General features: G+C 53.3%; 13 protein-coding genes across 13 annotated transcripts; 8 read left to right on the top strand and 5 right to left on the bottom strand.

The window, feature by feature from the left end:
- Positions 1–152: 152 nt before the first annotated feature.
- Positions 153–1973, bottom strand: EI97DRAFT_435772 (26S protease regulatory subunit 4). Its single transcript, XM_033798944.1, has 4 exons — positions 1863–1973; positions 1756–1815; positions 589–1660; positions 153–537 (listed from the first exon to the last, which is right to left on the bottom strand). Exons 1-4 carry the CDS (start codon positions 1863–1865, stop codon positions 287–289), a joined length of 1386 nt encoding a protein of 461 aa, XP_033651396.1. The 5' UTR covers positions 1866–1973; the 3' UTR covers positions 153–286.
- Positions 1974–2255: 282 nt separating this feature from the next.
- Positions 2256–3365, top strand: EI97DRAFT_435774 (uncharacterized protein). Its single transcript, XM_033798945.1, has one exon. The coding sequence runs from the start codon at positions 2673–2675 to the stop codon at positions 3276–3278; it is 606 nt and encodes a 201-aa protein (XP_033651397.1). The 5' UTR covers positions 2256–2672; the 3' UTR covers positions 3279–3365.
- Positions 3366–4294: 929 nt separating this feature from the next.
- On the top strand, positions 4295–6688 carry EI97DRAFT_435775 (benomyl/methotrexate resistance protein). Its single transcript, XM_033798946.1, has one exon. It carries the CDS (start codon positions 4604–4606, stop codon positions 6446–6448), a length of 1845 nt encoding a protein of 614 aa, XP_033651398.1. The 5' UTR covers positions 4295–4603; the 3' UTR covers positions 6449–6688.
- Positions 6689–6838: 150 nt separating this feature from the next.
- Positions 6839–8475, top strand: EI97DRAFT_435776 (cyclin-like protein). Its single transcript, XM_033798947.1, has 2 exons — positions 6839–7219; positions 7287–8475. The coding sequence occupies exons 1-2, from the start codon at positions 6878–6880 to the stop codon at positions 8241–8243; spliced, it is 1299 nt and encodes a 432-aa protein (XP_033651399.1). The 5' UTR covers positions 6839–6877; the 3' UTR covers positions 8244–8475.
- A 143-nt stretch (positions 8476–8618) lies between these two features.
- On the bottom strand, positions 8619–10135 carry EI97DRAFT_495794 (ATP-NAD kinase; the record flags this gene model as incomplete). Its single annotated transcript, XM_033802453.1, has 1 exon — positions 8619–10135. The coding sequence occupies exon 1, from the start codon at positions 9987–9989 to the stop codon at positions 8619–8621; it is 1371 nt and encodes a 456-aa protein (XP_033651400.1). The 5' UTR covers positions 9990–10135.
- A 743-nt stretch (positions 10136–10878) lies between these two features.
- On the top strand, positions 10879–12660 carry EI97DRAFT_146692 (acyltransferase-domain-containing protein). Its single transcript, XM_033793242.1, has 4 exons — positions 10879–11157; positions 11212–11455; positions 11504–11949; positions 12008–12660. The coding sequence occupies exons 1-4, from the start codon at positions 10967–10969 to the stop codon at positions 12357–12359; spliced, it is 1233 nt and encodes a 410-aa protein (XP_033651401.1). The 5' UTR covers positions 10879–10966; the 3' UTR covers positions 12360–12660.
- On the top strand, positions 12152–13183 carry EI97DRAFT_146617 (uncharacterized protein). Its single transcript, XM_033793241.1, has one exon. The coding sequence runs from the start codon at positions 12456–12458 to the stop codon at positions 13065–13067; it is 612 nt and encodes a 203-aa protein (XP_033651402.1). The 5' UTR covers positions 12152–12455; the 3' UTR covers positions 13068–13183.
- EI97DRAFT_480036 (E3 ubiquitin-protein ligase-like protein bre1) lies at positions 13184–15724 on the bottom strand (the record flags this gene model as incomplete). Its single annotated transcript, XM_033802018.1, has 4 exons — positions 13184–13473; positions 13526–15265; positions 15321–15464; positions 15551–15724. The coding sequence occupies 4 exons, from the start codon at positions 15722–15724 to the stop codon at positions 13300–13302; spliced, it is 2232 nt and encodes a 743-aa protein (XP_033651403.1). The 3' UTR covers positions 13184–13299.
- Positions 15690–18827, top strand: EI97DRAFT_503246 (uncharacterized protein). The gene is made up of 2 exons (XM_033802776.1): positions 15690–16191; positions 16242–18827. Exons 1-2 carry the CDS (start codon positions 16077–16079, stop codon positions 18644–18646), a joined length of 2520 nt encoding a protein of 839 aa, XP_033651404.1. The 5' UTR covers positions 15690–16076; the 3' UTR covers positions 18647–18827.
- A 91-nt stretch (positions 18828–18918) lies between these two features.
- Positions 18919–19983, bottom strand: EI97DRAFT_495797 (ssDNA binding protein-like protein). The gene is made up of 3 exons (XM_033802454.1): positions 19611–19983; positions 19370–19458; positions 18919–19319 (listed from the first exon to the last, which is right to left on the bottom strand). Exons 1-3 carry the CDS (start codon positions 19883–19885, stop codon positions 19231–19233), a joined length of 453 nt encoding a protein of 150 aa, XP_033651405.1. The 5' UTR covers positions 19886–19983; the 3' UTR covers positions 18919–19230.
- A 144-nt stretch (positions 19984–20127) lies between these two features.
- On the bottom strand, positions 20128–22147 carry EI97DRAFT_435782 (WD40 repeat-like protein). Its single transcript, XM_033798948.1, has one exon. It carries the CDS (start codon positions 21952–21954, stop codon positions 20248–20250), a length of 1707 nt encoding a protein of 568 aa, XP_033651406.1. The 5' UTR covers positions 21955–22147; the 3' UTR covers positions 20128–20247.
- EI97DRAFT_403631 (NAD(P)-binding protein) lies at positions 22098–23631 on the top strand. The gene is made up of 2 exons (XM_033796510.1): positions 22098–22851; positions 22906–23631. Exons 1-2 carry the CDS (start codon positions 22513–22515, stop codon positions 23254–23256), a joined length of 690 nt encoding a protein of 229 aa, XP_033651407.1. The 5' UTR covers positions 22098–22512; the 3' UTR covers positions 23257–23631.
- A 514-nt stretch (positions 23632–24145) lies between these two features.
- EI97DRAFT_435784 (chaperonin GroL) lies at positions 24146–26523 on the top strand. Its single transcript, XM_033798949.1, has 3 exons — positions 24146–24435; positions 24490–24631; positions 24686–26523. Exons 1-3 carry the CDS (start codon positions 24331–24333, stop codon positions 26188–26190), a joined length of 1752 nt encoding a protein of 583 aa, XP_033651408.1. The 5' UTR covers positions 24146–24330; the 3' UTR covers positions 26191–26523.
- The last annotated feature ends 64 nt before the right edge of the window (positions 26524–26587 follow it).

Genomic DNA, 26587 nt, shown 5'->3' on the forward strand with positions numbered 1-26587 from the left:
AGAGATTGAGGGAGATATCGAGTTATGACAGGTACGCCCAGGGCCATTATCTGAGGAGAATGACTGTAGCGATTGCTGTGTTACGGATTAGGTGGGAAAGGGACTATGGCAATGTAAACAGAGAGGACCGATATATACCTCAGAAGTTGGACCTTCGATAGAATGATTATATTCATGCCTTTGACCATGATGAGACTTTAACGAGCTGAAAGCTGTTCTGACGCTACTCATACATATTTCAAGCCGTAAAGGCACAGCAGGCAATTGCAGCGCACAAGATGACAGTCTACAAGTACAGACCCTCCGGTTCGCCCTCAGTCTTTGTCTTAAGCACCCGTTCTCGGGCAGCACGGAAGTCTTCCATTTGCACCCTCATACGGCGCTCTCGGAGCGCCATCAAACCCGCCTCGGAGCAGATAGCTTTGATGTCCGCTCCGGAGAGATCATCCTTTTGACTGATGAACTCGTCTAGATCCACGTCATCGCTGAGCGACATCTTGGACGTATGTAGCGTAAAGATCTTGCGCTTGGTGGTTTCTGTGCGACAGAGTTAGCAGGCTCTTCGCCCAAAAGCAATGTAATACTCACGATCTGGGTTCTCGAAGAGAATCTTCCTATCAATACGGCCGGGCCGGATCAGTGCAGGGTCGAGCGTCTCGATCTTGTTCGTGGCCATGATCACCTTGACATCGCCACGGTCATCGAAACCGTCCAGCTGATTGAGAAGTTCCAGCATGGTACGCTGAATTTCGCGTTCGCCTCCAGAGGTTGATTCATAACGCTTGGTACCAATTGCGTCGATCTCGTCTATGAAGACGATGGAAGGGGCATGCTCGGCCGCAACCTGGAACAGCTGTCGCACCAACCGCGGACCATCGCCCAGGTATTTCTGAATGAGCTCACTGCCGACGATTCTAAGGAAAGTGGCGCTCGTTTGATTGGCCACCGCCTTTGCGAGGAGCGTTTTCCCGGTACCTGGAGCGCCGTACAGAATTACACCCTTCGGCGGCTTGATGCCCATCTCCTCATACAGCTCTGGATGCAGCAATGGTAGTTCCACGGCCTCACGCACCTCCTGGATCTGAGACTCTAGACCACCGATATCTGCGTACGATTCTGTGGGTGCCTTATCCAACTTCATCACCGATACCAGCGGATCCGAATCTTCAGTCAAGACACCGACCACAGATACGGACTTGTGATGCAGCAGAATACTCGCGCCAGGCTCCAGCAAGTCCTTGTCCACAAACGACATGATGGAAACGTAGTATTCGGGACCCGTGGCGCTTGAAACGATGGCATGATCGTCGTCGATGAGCTCTTCAAGGTTGCCGACGCCCATGGGGCTGCCTCGCATGTCGTCGACACGCGACCGCTCATCGGCGTTGCGGTCAATGGCGTCCGAGTCACCTCCAGCACTCGCCGGGGTCTTCTCGTTCGCAGCCTTTGCCTTTCGAATGCGTTCTTGGTTCTCAACATATTCCTCTTCTAACAGCAGGTGGTCGTGGATACGCTGCATGCGGAGGTATCGAAGCTTGCATCGTGCGGTCGGGTATACGGTGGGCAGCTTCGCGGCGGCACTCGGTCCTGCAGCCTTCCTCTTCTTGCGTCCGATGCGCGTCGTGGGTTGTGGCGGAGGCTCGTACTTGGGCTTCTCCTTCTGCAACACGGTTAGGAGGGCGAGCTGGAGTATGGCTCCACCAGGCACAGGATAAAGGCGGTGGCAGGCAGGGAATATGGAGGCCAGTATCATACCTTATCTTTCTTGTCTTTGCCATCTGGAGGGCCGCCTCCGGCGCTTGATTGCTGGTTACCCTAGCTATGGTCAGCAGAGCACCGTAGACGACATAGGAGTGACACACCATCTGGACGGAGACGTCTTTTTACCTCTCCCTGTCAGGATCTTCTGAAGAAATAGCCAGCTGCTCAGTGCGATAATGAAGGGAGGTGGATATGGGAAGCTGGCGGTGTTTGTAACGGTGATGGCGATACTCCGACAAGCTGCTACCACGGCCGGAATTTGCCAAGCCCTTTAGCGCGGGTTCGTGCTGCACCTTCGTCGTCCCCCCATGAATGGCGAGGCCGCAGTCCAGCACCTCCGCCTCACGATCAACCACAGAGCGACAGACACGTTGTAGTCACGCCCGCAATTGACTTCTATAATAGATCCGGGACCTGCTCTTTACTCAGGAACTATCTCCATCTCCAACAACCAAAAGGACGCTGCAGAATCATTCCACGAGCATTAAGCTGCCCCGCCATCTGTGCTGGAGGAATCGCGCAGCATCACACAGGTACGCCGTGCTCGACCTTCACCACAACAGACTCAAGATTCCCATTATGCCTTATTTTATGGAATAGCACCCTGTGAAAGCTGCCTGTCTCTCCAGCTCCTTCTGCTCACTCGTGTCCACTGGGTTCACTGCTGCCTTGGCTGGAGCCTTCCGCAGGCCTCAGGCACTTTGATCCACATTTGCGGAACAACAGCTAACTTGGCCTTTTAGAAGCCCAACCGGCGCATCTCCTGTTGCCTGCTTCTAAAATCTCCCACCTCCTTTCGTGACCCGCCATTCCGTCCTCTCACATCCGTCACCCTGTCACGACTACCCACACCCCAACTTCCTCAAGTAACCTGATACATACTCCACCGTTGCTGTTCACATATATGCACCATGGCCAGTAACCGCGCCAGGCGCATCCAAAAGGAGATCGCCGACATCAAGAATGACCACGCCTGTGGCGTCTCGGTTGAGCTGTTCAATGAAGAGGATCTAACACATCTCAAGGGCGTATTCAAGGGCCCACCAGACACTCCGTACGAAGGCGGCACGTACAAGGTCGACATCATGATCCCGCCCGACTATCCTTTCCGGCCCCCGGTGATGAAGTTCCTGACCAAGATCTGGCACCCCAACGTATCGAGCCAGACGGGTGCCATCTGCCTCGATACCCTCTCGACCATGTGGTCCCCGGTATTCACCCTGAAGAACGCCCTCATCTCCCTTCAGTCCCTCTTGAGCACGCCGGAACCGAAAGACCCGCAAGACGCCGAGGTGGCAGGCATGCTGCTGAAGAACCCTAGGGAGTTTGAGCATGTTGCCCACGACTGGGCTGTGAAGTATGCCGGAGCACCGAAGCGACAGATCGCCGAGAGCAGTGGAGGTGCCACAGCGGAGTCGATCAAGCGTAAAGCGCAACAAGCGAAGGAGCAGGATAAGAAGGCCAGGCTCGCAGCGTACGCGCCCCACGAGACCACGCTGCGGCTATTACTGACGTGATGTAGTTATCATGGTTACAACAAAGCTCTCGTCGACCGTTTCGTCGAAATGGGCTTCGATGTTGAGGCAGTGGTCTCGGCCTTCGAATATGTCGGTATCGATAAAATGGACGGTCAGGATTATGAGCTGGAAGAGGCGTATATGGGGGACATCACAGCTCGCCTATTTGGCGAAGCATAAGCGCTCGAGCTGGGCCTCGAAAGGTGGCTGCCAGAGCCAGTTGGAGAAGGAATACCCACATCACTTTACATTACTAAGCTGGCGAACGGACGGCCATGGAAGCCTGAAATGGGCGGGATTGCGAACAGACATACACAGTACAGAGTATACATGGGTCGGATAGGCGTTGACTGGCATGTCGGCATTTTCCAAGGGTGGGCAGGTGTTTCATCGGTTCTGGGACTTGATATTGCTCGATTCCTCCTTGGCGTCTACAGGGGAATTTTGATACCTTGGAGGGACCTCAGGTACTGTTATTAGTAATGGAGCCATCCACCCCCACAGTGATCCTTCGAAATGTCATTGAAGGTGACGTTATCTCCATCATACTCACGTCTAAGCATCGAAGCTTTCCGTCTCATAATTGTTGCCGATTGAGCTGGGAGAATGGATATACTCCGTACAGGTCGGACATTAACAATTACTGTGTACATTGGTTGGGCTAACCCCGAAGTACTGGGTCCGTAGGCTTTTCTGCCCGGATAGGGTGTGGTGATAAAGGACTTAAGCCCCGCAATATGATTGGTTCGACTGGTGTTAAACGGATTTGTAATGCTGGTCCCCGTACTTTCGCGCGATGCCCCAGAGAGATGAGATGCAACAGGGTTTTCCATCGTTTTCCACCACCTGGCTTCTCCTGGCTTGCTCATTGATCGCTTCTCTCCCATAAGTAATAATGTATTTGTGAGACGGGCTATGATGCAATGTCTGTGCGCGTCCCTGAGCGAAGCGATGCAGCGCTTCCTTGCCAATCACCGCAAGGCCTGCTGTAAGAGATAACGTTAACCCTAACTCCGATTACTCACCCCAGAGCCCTCTGACTGCAAACGCTCCGCCCTTTTGATTCGAAATCAACGAGACTATAACGGCTTGGCATACTGACTAGGTCGCGACTATGGTGAAGATACGCTTACAGCCGTCCGAAACGGACAATGTACATGGAGAAATGGAGAAGATAAATAAGGCTTGCGCTTTCTCTTCGTCAACTTCATCCAAGCCATCCTCTCCTCTCACACTCTCAAGTTCTTCAATTTGTCAATCTTCAATTTGTCAATCCATCATTTACCACTACGATCCACATCCGCACCCACTGCCTACACAGAGATATGACTGACCTAATACGGGATGCCCCTATTGGGCAGCTCATCCGCTTCGTAACGAGGAAGCGAGTACTCCAGTACCCAGAGGAGAGGCCCGACTTTGTGCTGCCGGACTGCTATACCCAGAATAGCGAAAAAGCCAGCCGAATCTCCACCGAACGCACCCAGTCCCAGCAAAGAAGCGAGAAACCTGCCAACGAGGAGCCCGCTCCCTCTGATCCAGATGTGCTGGATGAGAGCTCAGATGACACATCGGACAGTTCAGAGATTGAACGAATAAAGACGGCCAACACAACACGCACTACGAGGAGCCAGTTGTCCAAAGTCCCGACTACGACAGCCTTGCACCATTCCAACACAAGAGCAGATCTCGAGCAACAGTTCACACTCGCATCAATAGAGAGGGGTCCGACTCGCCCAATCGAACCGGAGAAGCTCGAAGATGGCACCATACTGGTGGACTGGTATACAACCGATGATCCTGCCAATCCCCAGAATTGGAGCTTTGGCAAGAAGGCCTTTGTACTACTGCAGATCCTCCTGTACACGACTGCTGTCTATATGGGCTCAGCCATCTACTCGCCTAGTATAGGGGGTGTGGTAGCACGATTTGGCGTCTCGGTCAGCGCTGCTTCCCTGGGCCTGTCCATGTATGTTGTTGCCTACGGCCTTGGACCCCTTCTTTTCTCGCCCTTGAGTGAGATTCCGGTAGTTGGCCGGAGTCCTCCGTACATCATCACCTATGCTATCTTTGTTATCCTCCTGGTCCCCACGGCACTGGTCGATAACTTCGCCGGCCTCATTGTGCTCCGGTTTCTCCAGGGCTTCTTCGGAAGCCCTTGTTTGGCCACTGGCGGTGCCTCTCTCCAGGACATGTACAGCATCATGAAGCTCCCTTATGTGCTGAGCTTATGGGCCTTCTCAGCGACGTGTGGACCTGCGCTGGGCCCCATCATCTCTGGGTTCAGCGTCGAAGCCAAGAACTGGCGGTGGTCCATGTGGGAAATGCTTTGGATGAACGGCCCGGTTTTTCTCCTCATGTTCTCCTTCCTTCCCGAGACGTCCTCCGCAAACATCCTCCTCCGCCGCGCCCAACGACTCCGCGCTCTGACGGGCAACGACAAGCTGAAATCTCAAAGTGAAATCGACCAAGCCAGTCTCACGGCCCGCGACATCACCATCGAGGCCCTTGTTCGGCCTTTCCAACTCGTCTTCCTCGACCCCGCCATCGCCTTCACAGCCATCTACACAGCTTTGATGTACGGAATCTTCTACTCCTTCTTCGAGGCCTTCCCCATGGTCTACATCGCCATGTACGGCTTCAACCTCGGCGAAATGGGTCTGACTTTCCTCTCCGTCACCGTTGGTGTCATCCTCAGTCTTGCTTGGTACTGGTACTATATCCATCACTACGTCGAGCCCAGCATTCTGGCCAACGGTCTCGGTGCCCCCGAGGGTCGTCTCCGGCCCGCCCTGTTCGTCACCTTCTTCATCCCCATCGGGCTATTCCTCTTTGGCTGGACCGCGAATCCCAAGATCCATTGGATTGTGTCGTGTATCGGGATTGTCATCACCACGATCGGCATCTTCCTCATCTTCCAGTGCATCTTCCTGTACCTGCCTCTCGTGTACCCGCAGTATGCGGCCAGCCTCTTCGCGGGGAACGACTTCTTTAGGAGTTCGCTTGCGGCGGCTGCGATTCACTTTTCTTACCCCATGTTCCACAACTTGGGGGTTGGCAGGGCAATCTCACTCCTGGCGGGGTTGACGGTAGCCTGTAGTGCGGGGACGTTTGGGTTGTACCTTGGAGGCGCGAAGCTGAGGGCTAGGAGTCGGTTTGCTGCGCGGTAAGGGGAGGAAGGTCTCTGATTGAGATGATTGGAAAACTTTTGATTCTCGACGGGCATCTGTACATTGCACGGGTATTAATGACTTGGTATCATAGCACTTTGATTTTCTTTTCTAAAATAATGATGCATCATGGGAGCTGCCATTGGGGTTTCTAGACAGGATAGAAGGGAATGTCTAATGTTGATGTCGGCTTAGAACAACAATAGAACTGCCATCTCGAGTGGTTTGAAACTCGTGCGTAGAAATATCATCAGTGAGGAATTCTTTAGGAATGTGACTGTATTCACTCAAAATTGAGGAGATAAGCCATCAGCCAAAAGCGTATCTCCGATGCCAAGACTCGTCCATCAGCATATGCGGTACCTAGGTAGTCTACCTTCAAAGAGTTCTCGGGGCGTTTCATTCGGGCAACGCTCCCTGGAAAGCACGATGAAGCTCACCGAAGACGACATATACCGCACCTCCACGCAATATCAACATTGGACATTTACCGCCGCCCAACTCGCCGCACAGCGCCTACAAACCAACATCCAAGCCAGCGAACGCGTTCGAGCGGCCGTCGCGAGGCAGCGCGCTCCACGATCGCTGAAAGCCGAGAATGCCAGCGCCAGCGAAACAGAAAGAGGCGAAAGTGGAGCGAATACCCCGGTGTTGGCGGTGGATAGGGAGGTCAATTGTTTGACGGTGGGGGAGGAGAAGAAGCTCGTTGATACATTCTGCAAGAGAGCGTTGGACTTGGGAGATTTCTTGAAGTTGCCTATCGAAGTCACTGTGAGTGGGCCTGCTCCATCGAACGCATTCCCTCTGACCTTTCATATGCTAATTGAGTGTTATACAGGCAACAGGAGTCCAATACATGCGGCGCTTCTACCTCCTCAACTCCCCCATGACCTACGACCCCCAGACCATATCCCGCAGCGTTATCTTCATCGCCAGCAAAGCCGAAGGCCACCACCTCTCCGTCGAGCGCTACGCATCCTCCCTCCCCAAGACCACGCCCGCCGACATCCTCGCGCCAGAATACCTCATCACGCAAGCCCTCCGCTTCAACTACGAAGTGCGGCACCCCTTCCGCGGCCTCAAAGGCGGCCACCTCGAACTGATGGCCCTCGCACAAGGCAAACCCGCCCTCCTCCCCACAGCAACGCAATCCGCGCAAGAGCTCCAAACCGCCATGCTCGCCCTACCCCGGAAACCCGACGGCCCCGCGACGAGCATGACGGTCGCCGAGCTCGAGAAGCGCATCACTGACGCCTACGGCCTCGCGTCGCACATCCTCAAGACGGCCGCCCTCCTAACAGACGCATATTTCCTCTACACCCCCTCGCACATCTGGCTCTCGGCGCACCTCCTCGCCGACGAACCCTTGACCCTCTTCTACCTCTCCACAAAACTCCCTCTTTCCTCCCCCATGCATGACAAACTCCTCTCCACCCTACGCGCCTGCTCCACCCTCCTATCCTCGCACCCCATCTCCTCCCACCCCTTGCAAACCACCGCATCAGCGGAGCAGCAGAAGAAGGAGAAGGAGGAAATCGGCGCGCTGCTCAAGAAACTCCGCCAGTGCCGTGATCCGGATAAGATTGACCTTGTGAAGCTGAACCAGGCGCAGAAGAGGGACGTCACGGTGAGGGTGGAGGAGAATGGCGGCGAGGGGTTGGAGGAGAGCAAGGCGAAGAGGAGGAAGGTGGCGAGGGAGAGGGCGGAGAGGGAGGCGGATGAGTTTTGGGGGCCGAGTTTGAAGAGGAAGGATGAGGAGGGGAGTGGGGGTAATCTGGAAAAGAATGGCGGGTGAGTGTGCTGGAAGGCGGAGAGGGGATGAAAAGAGCGGGATTGTTTTTTTTATTGCATTGCGTGGCGTCTGGATCGGGGTTGGGAATCTGGGTCATTATATCAAGGGTTGGTTTTGGATGTATAAAAGGGGCGTTGATGATTTCAGGTGCGAGGTCTACTGATTTCAGATTTCACATTCCAGACGTACCAGCCAGCATCTTAGGAGAATCAGACAAGGACAATGAACTATGCAATTTTACTATGCTATTACCAATGCAATGCTATGCTAATCTAGGGTATCCGCACATATCATCTATGATACAACGCTCAGCCACTCCACCTTCTATATAGATACCATCAATCATATCGTACATCCAACCAATCTATAAACTTCACTTCACACCCTCCCCCAACGTCCACCCCCACCCCCACCAGCACCACCATCGGCACCCCTCTCCCCATCCCCATCCTGATCCCCAAACGGATAATTAAACTTCAACAACGCATTGAGACCACCGACCCAATGATCCTCCTCCCTCTCCTCCATGCCCACCACTCCCCGGACGATACTCGGCACGCCGCCACATCCCCACTCGCCCCTGACCACATCCTTGACCGGCTCGGCCAGCACATGGACTTCCATGCCCACGCCTATGCCCGCCGAGATGCGCTTCCCATCAATGGAGACCTCGACTTCGCGGCCGCGGTTCTTGCCGCTGAGGCGCAGGGTGATGGGCGTCTCGGCGGGGAGGACTAAAGGTCTGAAGGATAAGGAGCGCGGGCATATGGGAGTGAGGAGGAGACTCGGTACGAGCGGATGCACGATGCTGCCTCCACTGCTCAACGAGTACGCCGTGCTTCCCGTGGGACTCGAGATGATCATCCCATCTGCGACGCCCTCGGTGAGGAACCTGCCGCCGACGAAGACGTCAATGTGTTTGAGGTGCGGCGAACTGCCGCGGTGCACAATGACTTCGTTGAGGGCGTACGTGTCGCCCTCGGCCTCGGTGCCGTTGATGCGCTCGCCCGAGGGGGAGAAGACGCCGACGCGCAGGCGGTTGCGCAGGAGGATGCGCGCGGTGCGGGCGCGGCCCATGGATTTGCCGCGAATGTCGGCGTAGGTGGGGTGCGATATGTCCTTTTGAGAAGGGTCGTCGTTGTTGGTGGTGGGGAGCTCCATGGAGGCGTAGGCGTCGTTGGCGCCCGACATGTAGACTTCGCGGAAGGCGCGCTTGTAGTCTTTGAATTTCCACTCCCCCAGGAAGCCGATGGTGCCCATGGCGAAGCTGAGGACGGGCGGGACCGAGGGCGAGTGCGAGAAGAGGTTCGCCGCGCGCAAGATGGTGCCGTCGCCGCCGAGGGTGCATACTACGTCGGTCTTTTCAGAGAGGTGGGCCGGGGTCGAGGTCTCGTTTGTGGGTTCTGAGTAGGTGTAGACGGGGTAGTGTAGCAGTTCATGGATCTCGGAGGCGGAGTCCGGTTCTAATATTATGTTTATGTGGGGGTAGGTTGCTGAGAGGTGGTTGCTGAATTCGATCAAGGAGGAGGTTATGCCGGGGGTGCGTTTCTTCTTCGTGATGAGGATGTTGCGAGGTGGTGAGGGCCATTGGAGGGAAAGCAATGATTTAGATGGTTGTTGGATGTATAATGGTTTTATTCGCTCGGGGAGCTCTGTTATCGGTTTTATGATACGTCGTGGTGGGCTTGTGGAAAATGCTCGCGTGAATGGTCTCGTGGAGAGAGGTATGCGGCGCCATCGCAGGGCCATAGGTGCTCCGACGTGCTGTGACGTCGACTAGGTGCTACCTAACAGGTAAAGTGTTTATATTCCGTGTTCGAACATGGGGTCGAAGTGCGGAGAAGTCTGGGTGGTCCCCAGGAGCAGTGAATATCTTTAGGATGCTTATTTTTGGGAGAGCACGTTGTGATCGACCGGACGAACAACCGCGCCTTGTCTTATCGCGTTTCTTGGCGCCGCGAGCTTGATTACCCCGCAATTGCCGAGGAGGTGCGGGCGGGATTCGGGGGCAAATAAGGCTAATATTAGACAGCATACTAGAGCTCTATTAAAAGTTATTATAAGATACAACTATTAGCATATAACTGCTAGTTAACGTTATAGATTTTATTATACTTACTTAGCAATATTATTTTGTTTTCTAGAGTAAATACTCTTAATCTTGTTAAAATAGCCTAGAAGCAAATAAATCTATTTTAGACGCATTAGATCTTCCTAGCTAGTATATTAGATATATTAGGTATATATTTTTTTTAATAAATACTATTAGCTTCCTAGACCTTTAAAACTATATTGTAGTCTATTCTTCCTAAGCAGCTTGGTTACGCGATATCTACGGTACTAAGTCGGTCCGCGGGAATCCCCACATGCTTGCAGGGGTGTGGTCCGGTGACATGTGCCTGGCGTGCGTCAACTGGACATGTCGCAGGCCATCCCTCCAGGCAGTGAAGCATGGCAACGCTTGCACGATGATGGCTGCTCCCCTTTCGTCTGATCCTCATCCACCTTGTTCGTTCACACTCCGCACTTCACACCCTCTTCCTATATGAACCGCAATCTTGGACCACGACTCTCGCTCGCCAACGCCGCAACAACCTCCCCACTCTCTCGTCCGTTGCCCAGTTGTTAACACCGAGCCCGCTCCTCGTTCCTGGCCAGTCAAACCGTTCACGTCAGACGCCCTAGACTCGAGTCGTTGCCTCAGACTTTCCTCCCAAAGCCCCGTTATGCCAGTCACCATGACCACCGAGAGCTTGAGACAGCGACATCCGCTCGCTCCAACTGCAGAGAAGATCGTCGATGATATCAAGTCAACGGTGCGGCCGGAACATCCAGCCGGAGCCATAAAGCATGGAATGTTCAATCAGGCCCTGCGCCTGGGTCTGTGTATTCTCTACTTCAACACATGCTGCTTAGCGTAGGTTATATGGTGGTGTTGGACGAAATCCCAGTGTCTAATACCCCCAACTAGTATTGTCTTCACACAGCTCATTGGAGCGCCGTTGTATTGGTACGACAAGAATTTGTTCTACGCTTGGATGGCCATGACGAAGCAGCATTTCGGCATTGCGCTCACAACCTTGACGTACTGGTGGGCCCCGGCGAAGATGGTCGTGTGTGGGGATGAAAGTGTACGGGGACAGTTGAGGAAAACGGAGGATGGCAGGTTGGAATGCGATTTCCCAGAACGTTTGATCTTGATCGCCAATCACCAAGTATGACAACATGGGAATTAGTGCTGAGGAAACGCTGACATGGTGCAGATCTACACAGACTGGATATACCTCTGGTGGATCTCCTACACGTCGAACATGCACGGCCACATCTACATCATCCTCAAGGAATCCATCAAGTACATCCCGCTCATAGGCACGGGCATGATGTTCTACGGCTTCATCTTCCTGTCTCGCAAGTGGGCAAAAGACAAGGAGCGCTTCCAGTATCGGCTGCGAAAGTTGAACAGCAGTCATAGCGGACCGATGTCCGGGACACACACTCTGGATCCAATGTGGCTTCTCATCTTCCCGGAAGGGACCAATTTGTCTGCTAATGGGAGAAAGAGCAGTAAGGCGTGGGCCGACAAGAACAATATCGAGGATGCGCGGCATGTCATGCTGCCGCGCAGCACGGGTCTGCACTACTGCCTCGCCGAATTGAGGCCCACAACTGAATGGATGTACGACTGCACCGTCGCCTACGAAGGCATCCCGTAAGTACTCCAACCCCTCAAGGGAACGGAACAATCACCTCACACATGCTATATCTAGCGTGGGCGAATACGGCCAAGACATCTTCACCATCAAATCATCCTACCTCGAAGGCCGGCCCCCGAAGTCCATCCACATACACTGGCGTCGCTTCGCTACCAAGGACATCCCAACGGACGAGAAAGCGTTTAGCGACTGGCTCCTCAAGCGCTGGAGGGAGAAAGACGACTTAATGGAGTACTTCCACCAACATAACCGCTTCCCGGCCGATGACTATATCGAGACCCAAGTGACGCCGAAGAATCCGCTGGAGTTTCTGAATATTTTTGTTCCGTTGGGGGCGCTGGCTCTGGTGCTTAATGTTATTGGGAAGATGTGGGATATTGTCCTGCACACCTTGCGAATCAGATAGATGAGCGAGCTTTGGCCTGGCCGAGAATATGCCACAGCGGAGTGGGGATCCCAATGGGATAGGGACATTGCACGTTGGCGCTGAAGAGACGGTTGGATGTTATCTTTTACTTTTGTCCTATCCCTTGCGACGAGGTGTTGGGTGCTTGCTGTGGGCTTTCACTTTTTGAATGGCGTCTGCGGCATCTCACCACTTGGAAAGACCTGTATACCCAGTTTCTGGAACTTTTGCTTGTCTATTCTTATTCTTTCGCATGCGGTTTGTCCCCTCTTGTTGATAATTTTGGCCCATCATAGCACATGCCTTTATTCATTAGTTTTTGGCGAGCAGCGACTGCGACATACTTCGGCTTGCACTTGTGAGGGCTCGTCCAGCATACATTGTCGACAACGATCTACATGGGACAGACTCAGGACTCCGGAATCTCTGAATTTCCATTCGATGTCATTTCCATCTTCAGAAACCCGCCCGCATAGTCATCCTTCGACCGCGCGAGAACAACCCGTCCGCCTAGGCCGAGGCTTCCTATACAGGAGTCGAAGACGAAGAGGAGGGGAAATCTACCTTAATAACACAGGACGCAACCCCACACGCCGCCAGCATGCACTTGCTGCGGAAAAAGAAGCGAAGAAGGCAAGATGCCGCCATGAAAACCTCCATAAATCATCATCCATGTGTGGAAGAAAGTTCCAGTGGCATGAAGAGTGACCGCAGCCCATGTAGAAGTCGCCTGAAAACGCCCGCCCTGCCGCCAACGCCGTCCATCTTCCAAAACAATCCAGCTTATAGGAATCTGATACTGGAGACGAGCTCGCGCTGAACGAAGCTTTTGATGAAAAGGTAATGTACAAAAGGGTCGGTGCTGAGCCAGAATGGTCGAGTCCGTGCAACGTTCGTTGGACATATCAAGAAGCCTGACATCCAGAAGAATCGGATGAAATCATAGATGGATGCGCATAGTGTCGTTGTTGCCGAACGCCTTGCCGCAATGTGGACACTTTCGTGCCCGGTTGATGAGACGATCCTGGACGCATTTATCGCAGAAAACATGACCGCATGTCTTGATAACCGTGTCCTTGAAGTTCGTCTTGCAGACCTGGCATTGGAGCATGGACTGCAGATCTTTTAGCATCCAAATCAGTCAACCAAATCGTCGCCAGACATACCTGCATCATTGCCGCATCTTCAGATTGATTGCCGGCGCTCTTCTTCTTCCAGTGCTGGCATTGCTTCTCCAACCCATGCACTTGCGCAGCCAACTTGTCCCGTTCCGTCTCAGACTCCCTTTGGGAATGTTTGCTTGCCAGATACGCTGCATCCTTAGCCTCAACCACCTTCTTCAGCTCGGAAACCTGATTGGCATGGCCCTCGGAAGCGATCTCCATCTCTTTAAGCTTTTGCTGGAGAGTCCTATGCTGAATTGACAGCTCCTCCATCTGCGCCCTCATTTCGGCACATTGCTTTTCCAATTTGTCCACAAGACTCCGGCTATGCGCCTCCGCCTCTTTTAACTGTGTCACAATTTCCGTGCTCTTGTTCGCTTGGACTCGCAGCACCCGATTCTGCTCAGCTAAGGTTTCCTTGGCCTTCATGGCCGCAAAATACTTCTGGTCTGCTTTTGCCTTGTCCGCATTGGCGCGTCCGACATTCTCCTCCCAGGTCGATATTTCGGCTATCTTCCTGCCAGCGACAGCTTGGGCCTTTTTCCAAGCAGCTTCCATCGCAGGTAGTTCATTATTGAGGAGCCTGTGTTGATTTTCAAGGGTCGCAATTCTATTCTTCAGCTGATCCGGCGTCATATTTTCCAAATCTGCAGCTTGGTCGCCAGCACCCGGTGCATTCTCGGCCAATTGCAACCTCAAGCGCTCGCACTCGGATTCTAGTGCTGATATCCGGCTTTCACATGCGCTTACCAACTCCTTTGTTTCCGTCCTGGATACCGTGTTGTCTTGCAGAATCGCTTTCAAGGTTGAGACCTCTGTGAGCAGCTCGTCCCGATGGCTGCGGATGCGAGCAAGATCTGCTTCGGCCCGAGCTACGTTGCCTTCGCTTTCGCTAATGGTAGCCCGGGCCTCGTCGTCTACTTTGATGCGGTATTCGGTCCGCTCGGCCTGTAATTTCTTGGCCTCCTCGCGAAGTTGGATATTAGTAGCCTCCAGGTGGTTGATACGTTTGATCACATCCTCGTGTTGCGATTTCAAAACCTTAAAAAGCTCGGTTTTCGCATAGTCATCATCGGACAACCCAGCCAGTTTGACATTCAAGGAGGAAAGCTCCGCTGTAAGCTTCTTGTTTTCCTGCTCGAGCTGCTCCAGCTGTTCTTTGCGCTTGGCGGCTTCGGCCATCGCTGCATCTCGTGCTGTCTCAAGTTCCTCGTTTATGACGCCATTGGCAGAGCCAACTGCTTCGGCACCATTGGAAACGGACGAAGACTCCTCCTTAACGGCAACATTCCCGCCCTGCGCTTGCCTTTCCAATTTCTGAACTTGTATACTTTTGAGACGGTCAAGTTTCTTCTCCGCAAGCATATACCGCAGCGTAGCCGTGTCTAGCCTATCAGAGGTGTGTTCTTTTTCTGAATTAACCTTCTGCAAGTCGGCGATCAGTTGCTTCTCTCTAGCCAGTACTTTTCCCAATCGTTGATTCAGATCCGATACTTCAGGAGTGGAGGGAGGGAATTTCCCAAAAAGATCCGACAGTGCGGCCAATATCTTCTCTCTGCGGCTGGCGAGATGCTTCGAAAAGGCCTCACTATCCTCAAAAAACAGGGTAGTGGGAATAGAACTTGATCCTATGTTGATATCGTTAGAGGTGGCGGACACCGTGACGGGAGGTTGCAGCCGCTGCTTACTGCTATCGGAATCGGGAAGCTTCTCTCCGACTAGAACTCTGATCTCATCGAGCAACTATTCGGCGGTTAATAAGCTTCCATTTGTAGATTTACGGAGCCATACTACGCACCTGTTCGAACCATGTATCAATTACTCGCAGGTGGTCGTCATGATCTTTTGCACGTTCCTCCATTTTTCGCAGTTCCGCTTCGATGGTGTTCTTCTCACGCTTATACTCGCGCATTTGACGCAGAATCGCATCTTTCTGGTATGCCTAATTTATGGTCAGCCATTGTGGACGTGGATCGCAGTTGCGGAGAGGAAGAATACGCAGAGACTGGAGGTTAAAGGGGGGCGAACCTCGATGTCATCCTTCCAAGGAACGTCATCCTGATGCGACTTCGCGCCGTTCACGCTCAAAGCCTGCCTCTTCGGCGGCGGCGCCGTATCATCCTGCCCAGCGGGCCGCTTGCGATCGTCCATCTTGACGGCGTCAAGGGACGGAGTCAACACGGTCCTGGCTGCGAGCCTCATCAGGGCCAGTGTAGGATGTCCCTGATGTGCGACGGCGACGGCGCAGCCTTTCAGATCATTGATAAGGGCAGCTCAAAAATGGGCAAAGGCTGAACCGGAAATGAGAGTCGCGAATGGGAGGGTGTGAGTAGAGTGTTCACTTTGAGAGAGTGGAAAAGCGGGTGAGTCGCCTTCAAGGTTCTCTTGTTCATTGGAAGGCCAAGACTGTCACGTGTGCGCTAGCCAGCCTTCCGACGCACGGACTCACGCGAGGAAGCACTTGCATTCCCTCCGAGGCGACTTCAATTCCACACTCTTGCATTTATCCTCACCCGTCTTCGAGTTCTGGCTCACGGAATGGTACTCGGCCAGTATGGCGATGGATGATGCGGAAAAGGCACCTCCACAGCCAGCGGCGCCCGCACCTGAAAATAAGACAGAAGTGCCCAAAGTCACTGCCCCATCATTTGTGAGCACCTTCATCAACAGTGCGAACTCCCACCCTGGATCATACAAGAACGCATACTGATTAATTCAGAGGATACGTCCGGCAAAAAGGTCGCACCCAAAGCTGTACGTCGCCGCGGTGGAGCTGCTGCTGCTCGTCCTGCCGACACTCCCGCTACTCAAGCGAGTGCGATCACCTCCACTCCCTCGGCGGCGGCTCCTGCAGCGGTCGAACCTTCCAATGCGCTCCCCACGCCCGCAGCAACGCAAGAGGTTCATGTACAGGATGTGTCGCACATAGTACAAAGAGCAGATATAACTACACCGCCGTCGGTGCCTACTCCTGCTCAGATAACTGCCACACCTCCGCCAACTGCTCCTGTCGCATCTGCGTCCCAGCGTGAAGCATCCCCGAAGCGGAGGCGCGGTGAAGAAGAAGTGGCCGAAGCCGAACATCGACCGGAAGCCGCCTCCTTTGAACTACCGCCCACGACATCCGTGCCGTCTGCTCCTGCCAACGACAGTGTGGAATCCGCAAGGTCGCCAAAGCGCCGGCGTATCGAACGAGTGCCAGATTTACAAGCTGGAATCATTTCCCGGCCAACTCCTGACCGATCCCAGCCGCGCGGTCTTCCGAATCAGGATGCTGATTCTACTCAGTCTTTAGCGTTGGGAAGGGTACAGGTGCCTGTGGAAGATAATTCATCACCCATCGCGGAGAGCGACACGCTCCTGCAGGCTTCTGCTGACAGACCACAATCTCCCGAAGCTCCTCGTACCAGAGTTCAAGAAATGAACGAGGGGCAAGGTACCTCAGGGACCGTTGAAGCGGGCACGGAGACCATTGTGGTAAATTCAAGTACGGCAGGTACGAGCGCGAGTATAGACGAACAAGAAACGCGCGATGAAGCACCTGCAGTCCAACCGCCGGCTTCAGATGGACCTGTTGCACTGAGCAGAGGGCGCAGGGCTAGTAAAGCCGTTGGCCCGGAGAAAGATGCTGAAGGTACCGTTGCAGGACCGAGGAGGGTGACACGACCGAAAGGAAGGGGGGCAGTGGAGGAGGAGACTGAATCACCGGATCAAGCAAATATGGGGACTAACCCTACGGTTGCCCCTCAAGGCGGCCCTGAGCAGGTAGCTGTGGATGAGGGGGCAATGGAATGGGCACCTGCACAACCGCCAAAGAAAGCTCGGAAACCTCGCAAAGACAAGGGAACGAAAAGGAAGGGCACAGGTGCGCTGAGTGAAGGTGACACGGACATACCTGGGCCGGCGGCGTCAGCAGAAAATGTCACATACCAAGTGCAACCAACACAAAGAAGGAGGGCTACAAGGAAGAGGAATACCATCGTCGCCACTGCTGATGCAGAACAGTCAGCTGTCGATGAAGGGACGGAACCAACGGAGGAAAACAGGCCAGCCAGGCGCAAAACGACTACAAAGAGGAGGCAGGCTGCGTTGGCTGACGCTAATGCGGACAGACCGAATGCTGAAAATGGTGTACAAGCTCAGCCAGCACGCCGTAGAGGCCGTCAACGAGAGTCAACGCCATCTGACGCTGAAAAAATCAGAATCGACGAAGAGTCCACCTTCATGGCCAGTGTTGCAGCGGTGCACTTTCGAACCGGTAAACTATCCAGACGCGAGAGGGCGATGCGGGAGATTAATTGGGAGGAAGTGAAGGAGCGACGAAGAAAGGAGGAAGCTCTAGGAGTTCCCCGCTTGTCGAAGCGCAGTGAGGTGGACGAGGAGCTCAACCGGGCGGCGGAAGCGTATTCCGAAACACATCATCAAGTAACGGGACCGCGCTACGAAGTAGTAGACGGGGAGATCGTGGTTGTAGAGACTTCTGCCACCGTTCCGGTGGACGTGAACGGAGAAGAGATCGATGCTCGAGAGGTCGTGGAGGAAGGTGACTTGACGGCACGCATTACCACGCGGAGCTTTCTACGAGAGGGGAAGAGATTCCCTGAACAGTTTATGCTTCCGGGCCAGGGCACCCGCTGGAATCGCGAACTGACCGAACGGTTTTACGATGCATTGCAGACTTTCGGCACCGATTTTGGCATGATAAGCACCCTCTTCCCAGGCTCTACACGTCGATCGATCAAGCTCAAATTCAACCGCGAGGAGAAGGAGAATCCAGCAGGTATCAAAGCCGCGCTTAATGGTCAGCGTAACTCGAACTGGGACGACTACCTCAAAAAATCCGGTATGACGGACGACCATTTCCTGGACCCGAAAGCCATTGAGGAGGAGCTGAATGCGGAACGCGAGAGGATGCAAGTCGAGATTGATGCGGCGAGGGCAGCGGCCGAAGAAGAGAGACGCCAGAGAAGGATTGCTGGAGCAGAACTTAGTGAGGAGGAGGACGCGGGGCAAGCAGATGGTGGGAAGAAGAAGCGAAGGAAGAGGGAGAAGAAGGTGGTGTTCCAGGATGCAGGGAATGTGGAGATTCTGGGAGAGATTGGGGATGAGGAAGAAGGGTTCTAAGTGGGCTGCAGGGCGTAGAGAACGTTCGGTCCCTGAGATATCAAGCGATATGATTTTTCTTCTATGGGAGCCATGGATCGGCGAAGCAGGATATCCGTGCTTCTGGAGCGTATGGGGGAATTAGACGACGATGATTTCGAATGATCAATGATACCCTAAGGCTAGGAGAACATGACTGTAGATTTCAACTTGTCTTCTTATGAAAACTATGATTAGAAGAAGTCGTTATATTCATGCGTGTGCCATGTTCACATCAGAAGGTGAGCAAGTTAGGGGGAGGGTATTGAATTGCCAATTGCCGTGCCAACTCCAACCTCAAGTGCTTAGAGCAGAGATTACATATACGAAAAGTTGCCGCAAGGTAATGTAGTGTACACGACACCGAAAGTACAATACTTCGACTCCTACCATCACATGGGCTCTCAAAGCGGGAGCATGTCCGACGTACAGCGAGAATGGGAAAAAGAAACCTATGGACATTGAACTCCGTACCCTCAAGCATTCCCCCCGTACTAAAACATGTTGCACAGTACAAAACCTCGTACATCTTCGGGTAGCAGCGAAAGGCGGAATCTCATGGGCGCTTAGGCCTGATGAGCATCCTGGACGATGCCTTCATCGTTAGTCTCAACCTGGCTCTCGTAACGCGGTCGGGAGATGACGTCGAAGTTGCCTACTGAAGGTTATGCCGGGAAACCCTAAACTGGTGCAAGCAAGACGTACGTGCGATCAAGCTGAGGTTGGAGCGCTTAATGCCCTCGTTGTCGGTGAAGGTCTCCATGCGGGCATCGGCGTCGACGTGGATGAGGGAGCTGAGAAAAGGAGAGGTTAGCCAGTGTCGCGTGGCTATCACGAGCTCCCACTCTTCCACCTCATCCACACCGTTACATTCCATTGTCCCCCAATTCAACCAGATACCGGATCCATACTCTTCAGAGAAACCATACAACACAGAACAGCTTACCCCTTTGGCACACTCAACAAGAAATCCTTCTGCTTCCCCTCCACAAAGCTAGCCACCCGGAACCAGCTCGTCTTCTTGTCCTCGCCCTTCCCGTAAGAGCTCCCAACCACATATCGCACCAACGTCTTATCCCCGGATAGCGTAACCTCCTCTGGCGTAACACCCAAGCGGCCAACGATGCTCATACGCGCGAGAGACGCGCGCGGTGTGGTGCTGAACGCGCGCGCAACGGAGGGCGCGATGCGGGTGGAGGCGCGGAAGGTCGAGGTGAACATTTTCGATGGATTTGGGGTTGCGCTTAGGTGTTATTGGCGGGTGTGAGGTGTGGTTGAAGGTAGAGTTGAAATGGCGGACGCGGTTCGAAAGTTTTCCGTGCAACATCAGACGTGCTGATTGCTCGTTTCGGATTGCCCCTATCGCGATGCACGTGACGTCGCCAAGAGATAGGGCTGAGCAGGTGAGGATGGAGGTGCCATGTCCTTGACATTGAATTTGCCCTCACTTAGGTATAAAGATGATTCGAAGTGGGTATCAATTGATATGTACAGTAAAGGTGGGTATAATTGAATCTAACCATTTTCCGACGCCGACAATGCATGATCATATGAAAAGCTCCACAGCCTCACCAGCTCCGTTATTAACGTTTCGCTCTTTTGGCATCAGGCTCATCTTCATCACTCTCATATTCCTTAAAGATGGGTTTCGGCTGGTTCTGATCATAAACACCCGTAAATAACTTCTTCTCCCCCTCTTTAGGGGCATACTTCAGGAGAGCCTCGCGAGGATCCTCCTCAAGCATGGCGCTAAGGGGGATGCTCTCGCGCACATGTCTCTCATCAGGAGTTGACATTGCAAACGGCGTTGGTGCCGGAACATGAGGTCTGCGCGGATCTCTCGACTTTCCAGAAGCTGTGAGGCCGATTGTGGGATGACGAGATGCATACGAAGCGTGTTGGGCTCGACCGCCTTCAATTGCGTCGCCAGCAAGGCCAAGAGGGTCCAGGTCGGTAGTTAGGGTGCTGTCATCATCAAGATGCCTCTTCTTGGGAGCCTTCCTTAAGATGGTAAGGGCACCATTGCTGGATAGCTTCGGGTTGAACAGAATGGTAGTTTGACCGTTCGCAGAACCTGTGAATATTTGATTCAATCTTGGATGCCAGTATACAGTGATGAGCGCAGAACCAGGCGTAACCGGAGTTACGAGCTCTGGCCGTAGCGTAGCGGGGTTGAGTATATGGAGGTGGCCTGTCTCGGAGCCTGTAATGACGCTCCGCATATCGGGAGCGAAGCGGATGTTGCTGGTGGGGTAACGGGCGGATGTTGAGGGATGTACAACTTGACTAATCGGTGTTTTGAACTTTCTGACGTCCCATAGCTTGATTGTGTCGTCACCACCTCGAGTAACAACCAGCCGTCCGTCAGAGCTAATGTCGATTCCCCCCGTCCAGGTGTCCTTTGCGTGGGCACCCCGAACCTCTGCTGCAGGTCGGTGATAGGGACCTTCGCCAGGCCACATAACAAGGCTCCCGTCCAGAGCTGCCGCAACGATAATACTCTTGCCGCTTTCGCCTGCAGAACCCCAAGCCACAGCTGTCATCTTCGTCATGCCCGCCGACCCAGCGGCCCTGGACTTATGTACAATCACGTCTCTCTGGCTCAAGTGCTTTTCAGCGTCCCATATCCGGACCGTACTGTCAGTCCCAGCGGTAACGAAAAGCCCCCACTCGGTCGGGTGCCATGCAGCGCTCGTCACTTCAGAAGTATGTCCTTTGGTATTGTGCTTATCCCTCAAGTACATATCCCCCTTCTTGTACTCGGCAATCAGGTCTCCATCGCGACTGAAAAGCCTCGCTTGTGGGGTGGCGGTAATGGCAAGGAACTGGCTGCCAGAGTGAGGGCTGAATAGGACTTGATGTATAGCATGAGATTCGGCGTTTTGGGAAGGTTTGGTCTCGAATGGGTCGACGGTCTTGAATGCACGTATTGTATTCGGGACTATCGCAGATAAGTCGTGCAACTTGAGTGTGCAATCATTGGAGCCTGTCACCATGCGCGAACCAGCGGGATCCAGAGCAATGGTGGTAACGGCGCGCTCATGTGTCTTGAAGACGAGCTCATGCGACACCGGGAACTCATCCTCGTCGTCTTCGTCGTCCGAGTCGCTGTCGTCATCCGAGTCGTTTCCGCCACTAGAGTAGTCCGCAACCGAGTCCTGCTCGTTTATGATCTTTCTGCGACATTGCTCGATTTGCGCTTCGATGTTTACTGATGCGTCCTTTTTCCCGAATGACGTGGGCAGAAACTGGCGTAAAGCTTCTTCGTCGTCCGCGGAGAAATCATTCATTCTGGCTAGTCGTTGTGTCCTGAAACATTGGGGAACGCGATGCAATGATGTCGTGGTCGTATTTTGGTAAGGCTTGGCTTAGTAATACGCGATGACTTTCAGTCGCTGAAAGTGGACTTCCAACTCTGCTACTGCATCTCGAGTGTTTGAATCCAACCATCGTAGCCAACCAGCGGCAATACCGACGCGCTCGTAGGATGAGCCATAGCTTTGTCGAATCAGGAGCCACACACAATTACCAGTTGAGAGAATGCAAGGCACAACATCAGCTTCGTCAGCGATCCGCTGCAGTCAGCAAAGACGCAACCATCATAGGCATATGCTGCGGGGTATTGGTATAACTGTAGACTTGGGGTTGTTCAAGCAGGTCCCCTAGACATGGAGACGGTATATAAGAATCCCAATCCCTCTTTTCTTCACATAGTCCATTCTTTCCAGACCAACCTAGAATTCTCCACCATCTCATTTACATAACACCTTCACTCTCATACGTGTCCTCGGCTTCCGACTAATCTCTTCAATTGATATTGTTCAAGATTGCTTGAACACCTAGCTACCATGTCCGCCAACCGCACCATTGTTGTGTTTGGCTCCGGCCCTGGCATTGGCAGTCATGTCGCCGCCCAGTTCGCGTCCCAAGGTTTTACTCACATAATTCTCCTTGCCCGTAATGAGAAACGCTTGCAAGAGGACAAGGGTGCCGTCGTCAAAGCCAATCCGGACGCGAAAGTTGACATTCTCACCGTGGATCTTGAGGATATAAAGTCAATTCCTGCAGTGCTGAAACAGATCGACAATTTGACGACCGCAGTCGATGTCGTCTTCTTCAACGCTGCGATCATCAGATTTGCTGAACCTCTCAAGGCGCCTGTCGAAGAACTCGAACAGGATTTCAAAGTAAGCTCCACCTCGTCCGTGACGACGGCGTCCCAATAACTAATCGTCGAACAGATCACCAATCTTGCACTCTACGTGGTCGCCCAATGGGCCGTCCCAAAGCTGCAACAGCACGCCAAAGACTCCCCCTCGGCAAAGCCCGCCCTTATCGTCACCAACAGTCATTTACCTTGGGACCCAATCCCACAACTCCTCTCACTTTCGTTGACGAAGGCGTCCCAGGCAAACATGGTTAAGAGCTTTCATGTCGCTTTTAGCGGTTCCGGAGTCCATTTTGGCCTTATCCGTGTGGAAGGCATAGTGGATCCGCAAAACAAGGTGCTAAATCCTCGCACTATTGCCGAGAAGACCTGGGAGTTCTATCAGGGCGGCGAGGGACTCGACCTTCACCTAAAAGAGGAGTAGGGTGTTTATTGTTTTTTGTTTGAAAAAAGCGGACCGTCATCTCGATGTTCCTATGGTATTAGGAAGGAGTAAATGTTCAATAGCATTATTGACCATGCATCCTCTCTATGGATATTCCAGTGTTCGAACTTCCCTTGTACTACGGCTGTACGTCCTCAGTGTTATCACGGGTTTTATTGTTTCTTCCACCCATGATTATTGAGCAGGACGTACTCCAGATGGGCCAGTTTACCGGAACACGCATGGCGAAAACGATTCGTCTTTATCATTGTCCAGCTTCCAATGTTACAGTGTATAGTGACAAGTGGAATAACAGAGGATGTGTGTTGTTTGCAAGCATGTTCATTCTTCCTCACCCTCCCTTTTTCCAATTCTTGCATTTTTTCTTTCCCCGAATTCAATATAGTCGGTAGGTCCAATCTTTCGTCCACTTGCCTGTATGCGGTGTTCATCTACAGACTCCAAGCTAGAATGCAGCGCCGAAACGGGTATGCAGTACGTGGAGACAAAAGAAGCTCACTTTGGCCTTTTGTTATCCCATCGGAGTCACATTCTAGAGCACGCCAGTAACCATCGCGAGCAGGTCTTCGTAGTCGCTCGGTAGTATGTTGTAGATATCAATCTCCTACGGTTTCCCAAGGAGGGAGAATGGATTCGATGATCCACCCGACGGAGTTGAAACATAATTTCCCAAACATACTCAATTATATAAAGCTTTTTGGCTTAGGCCTTCCATACTGTACAAGAGGAACGACTTGCTCTCGGTTTTACTTCTTGTGCTAAAAGGGCAGTTCTGGTGATGGTGTTCTGCCGAAGCTATCCCCGGCCTTTCGCCGAGGATGTCAAGAGGGACCGTGCTGCAGCTCTTTCTAGAAACTCTTGGCGCAAAAGTCAATAACTTCTCCAGCTTCATTCGCATCGTGTCTATCTTCCCAGCTTTTCCTCTCCATTGCAACCTGTCTATCCTTCCGCCATCCTCGCCCTTCATTCCCCATCATCGCAGCGATTCAGAGTCGGTGACACGGCTTGAGCCTGGGACTTTCCATACGCTTTTCTAATTCATATATCATCACAATGCAGCGAGCTTTCGCATCCAAGGCGCGGTCATCGATCGTCAACTCGAGCTCTAAGCTCAGGACGACGAGCTTTAACCTCCAGCAGCAGAGGTTTGCGCATAAGGTACGACGACGCCAGGCTGGTGTGCCTCTCAATTCAGCTAACAGTTCTGGGTAGGAGTTGAAGTTTGGTGTTGAAGGCCGCCAGGCGCTGCTTCAGGGCGTTGAGACGTTGGCGAAGGCTGTCACAACCACATTGGGCCCCAAGGGACGAAACGTCCTGATTGAGTCCAGCTACGGCTCGCCCAAGATCACCAAGGGTACGTAGCGCTTCAATTGCCCTCTTGATGAACCCTCCGCTAACCCCTTGATAGATGGTGTCACCGTCGCCAAAGCCATCACATTGAAGGACAAGTTCGAGAATCTCGGTGCGCGCCTCCTCCAGGATGTTGCGTCCAAGACGAATGAGGCGGCCGGTGACGGTACAACTACTGCTACCGTTCTCGCTCGCGCTATCTTCTCCGAGACCGTCAAGAACGTCGCTGCGGGTTGCAACCCTATGGACCTCAGGCGGGGAACCCAGGCCGCCGTTGATGCCGTTGTAGAGTATCTTAAGGGCCAGACAAAGATGGTCACCAGCAGCGAGGAGATATCACAGGTTGCGACCATCTCTGCCAACGGTGATACACGCATTGGCAAACTTCTTTCCAGCGCTATGGAGAAGGTTGGAAAGGAGGGCGTTATCACGGTGAAGGAGGGCAAGACTCTGGAGGATGAACTTGAGGTCACGGAGGGCATGAAGTTCGACCGCGGATACATCTCTCCCTACTTCATCACCGATACCAAGGCGCAGAAGGTTGAGTTCGAGAAGCCGTTGCTTCTCCTTTCTGAGCGCAAGATCTCCGCCGTCCAGGATATCATCCCCGCACTTGAGGCATCCCAGCAGCTGCGCCGCCCCTTGGTCATCATTGCCGAGGACATCGACGGCGAGGCGCTGGCTGTCTGCATCCTTAACAAGCTCCGTGGCCAGCTACAGGTCGCGGCCGTTAAGGCTCCCGGGTTCGGCGACAACAGGAAGTCGATCCTTGGCGATATTGCCGTTCTAACCAACGGTACCGTTTTCAGCGATGAGCTTGACATCAAGCTCGAGAAGGCTACTCCGGATATGCTCGGTTCTACTGGATCCATTACCATCACCAAGGAGGACACCGTCATTCTCAATGGAGAGGGAAGCAAGGATGCTGTCGCCCAGCGCTGCGAGCAGATTCGTGGAGTCATGAATGACCCCGCTACTTCTGAGTACGAGAAGGAGAAGCTCCAAGAGCGTCTTGCCAAGCTCTCTGGCGGTGTTGCCGTCATCAAGGTTGGAGGCGCCTCTGAGGTTGAGGTCGGTGAGAAGAAGGACCGGATTGTCGATGCGCTCAATGCCACCCGTGCAGCTGTTGAAGAGGGTATTCTCCCCGGAGGTGGAACTGCCCTCCTGAAGGCGTCCGCCAACGCCCTCAACAACCTGAAGCCTGCCAACTTCGATCAACAGCTCGGTGTCGCCATCGTTAAGAATGCCATTACCCGCCCGGCCAGGACCATCGTCGAGAACGCTGGCGCTGAGGGCTCCGTCATCGTTGGCAAGCTCACCGATGAGTTCGCCAACGACTTCAACAAGGGTTATGACAGCTCCAAGGGCGAGTACGTTGACATGATCTCCGCCGGTATCCTGGATCCCTTCAAGGTCGTTCGGACCGCTCTTGTCGATGCCAGCGGTGTCGCGTCTCTTCTGGGTACCACCGAGGTCGCGATAGTCGAGGCTCCTGAGGAGAAGGGCCCGCCTGCCATGGGCGGCATGGGCGGTATGGGTGGAATGGGAGGCATGGGCTTCTAAACGGGGAGCACATGACGGCCTAAGACTAACCTTCTGATTTCGTCCCATTCTACTATACCCTCTTTTAGTACTCGAGGCTACTCCCAGCGCTGGTGTACATGGTATTGGCTGGTTGGCACTCCACTCCCCTTCTGTCCTGTCTTCCTAATCACTTGAAAAGCGCGCATTGCTTGGCTGTTTTGGCTAATCTGTACAATATCGATGTATATGTAGCACTGGGAACGGCGGATTGTAGGAGTAGACAGGAAATTTAGAAGACTTTTAACGTTCAACTGTTGTAAATAGGGCGCAAATCGAGCTGGGTGATAAAGGAATACAGATGGTCGAAGTGAGAATCTATGAATCTCTGGGAACGGCTTGGCGCCAGTTGCTGTGGCAGTGCCTGTTGGGATGAACC

This window comes from Westerdykella ornata (assembly GCF_010094085.1).
Source record: "Westerdykella ornata strain CBS 379.55 unplaced genomic scaffold EI97scaffold_24, whole genome shotgun sequence".
In the NCBI taxonomy this organism is placed as follows: Eukaryota; Fungi; Ascomycota; class Dothideomycetes; order Pleosporales; family Sporormiaceae; genus Westerdykella; species Westerdykella ornata.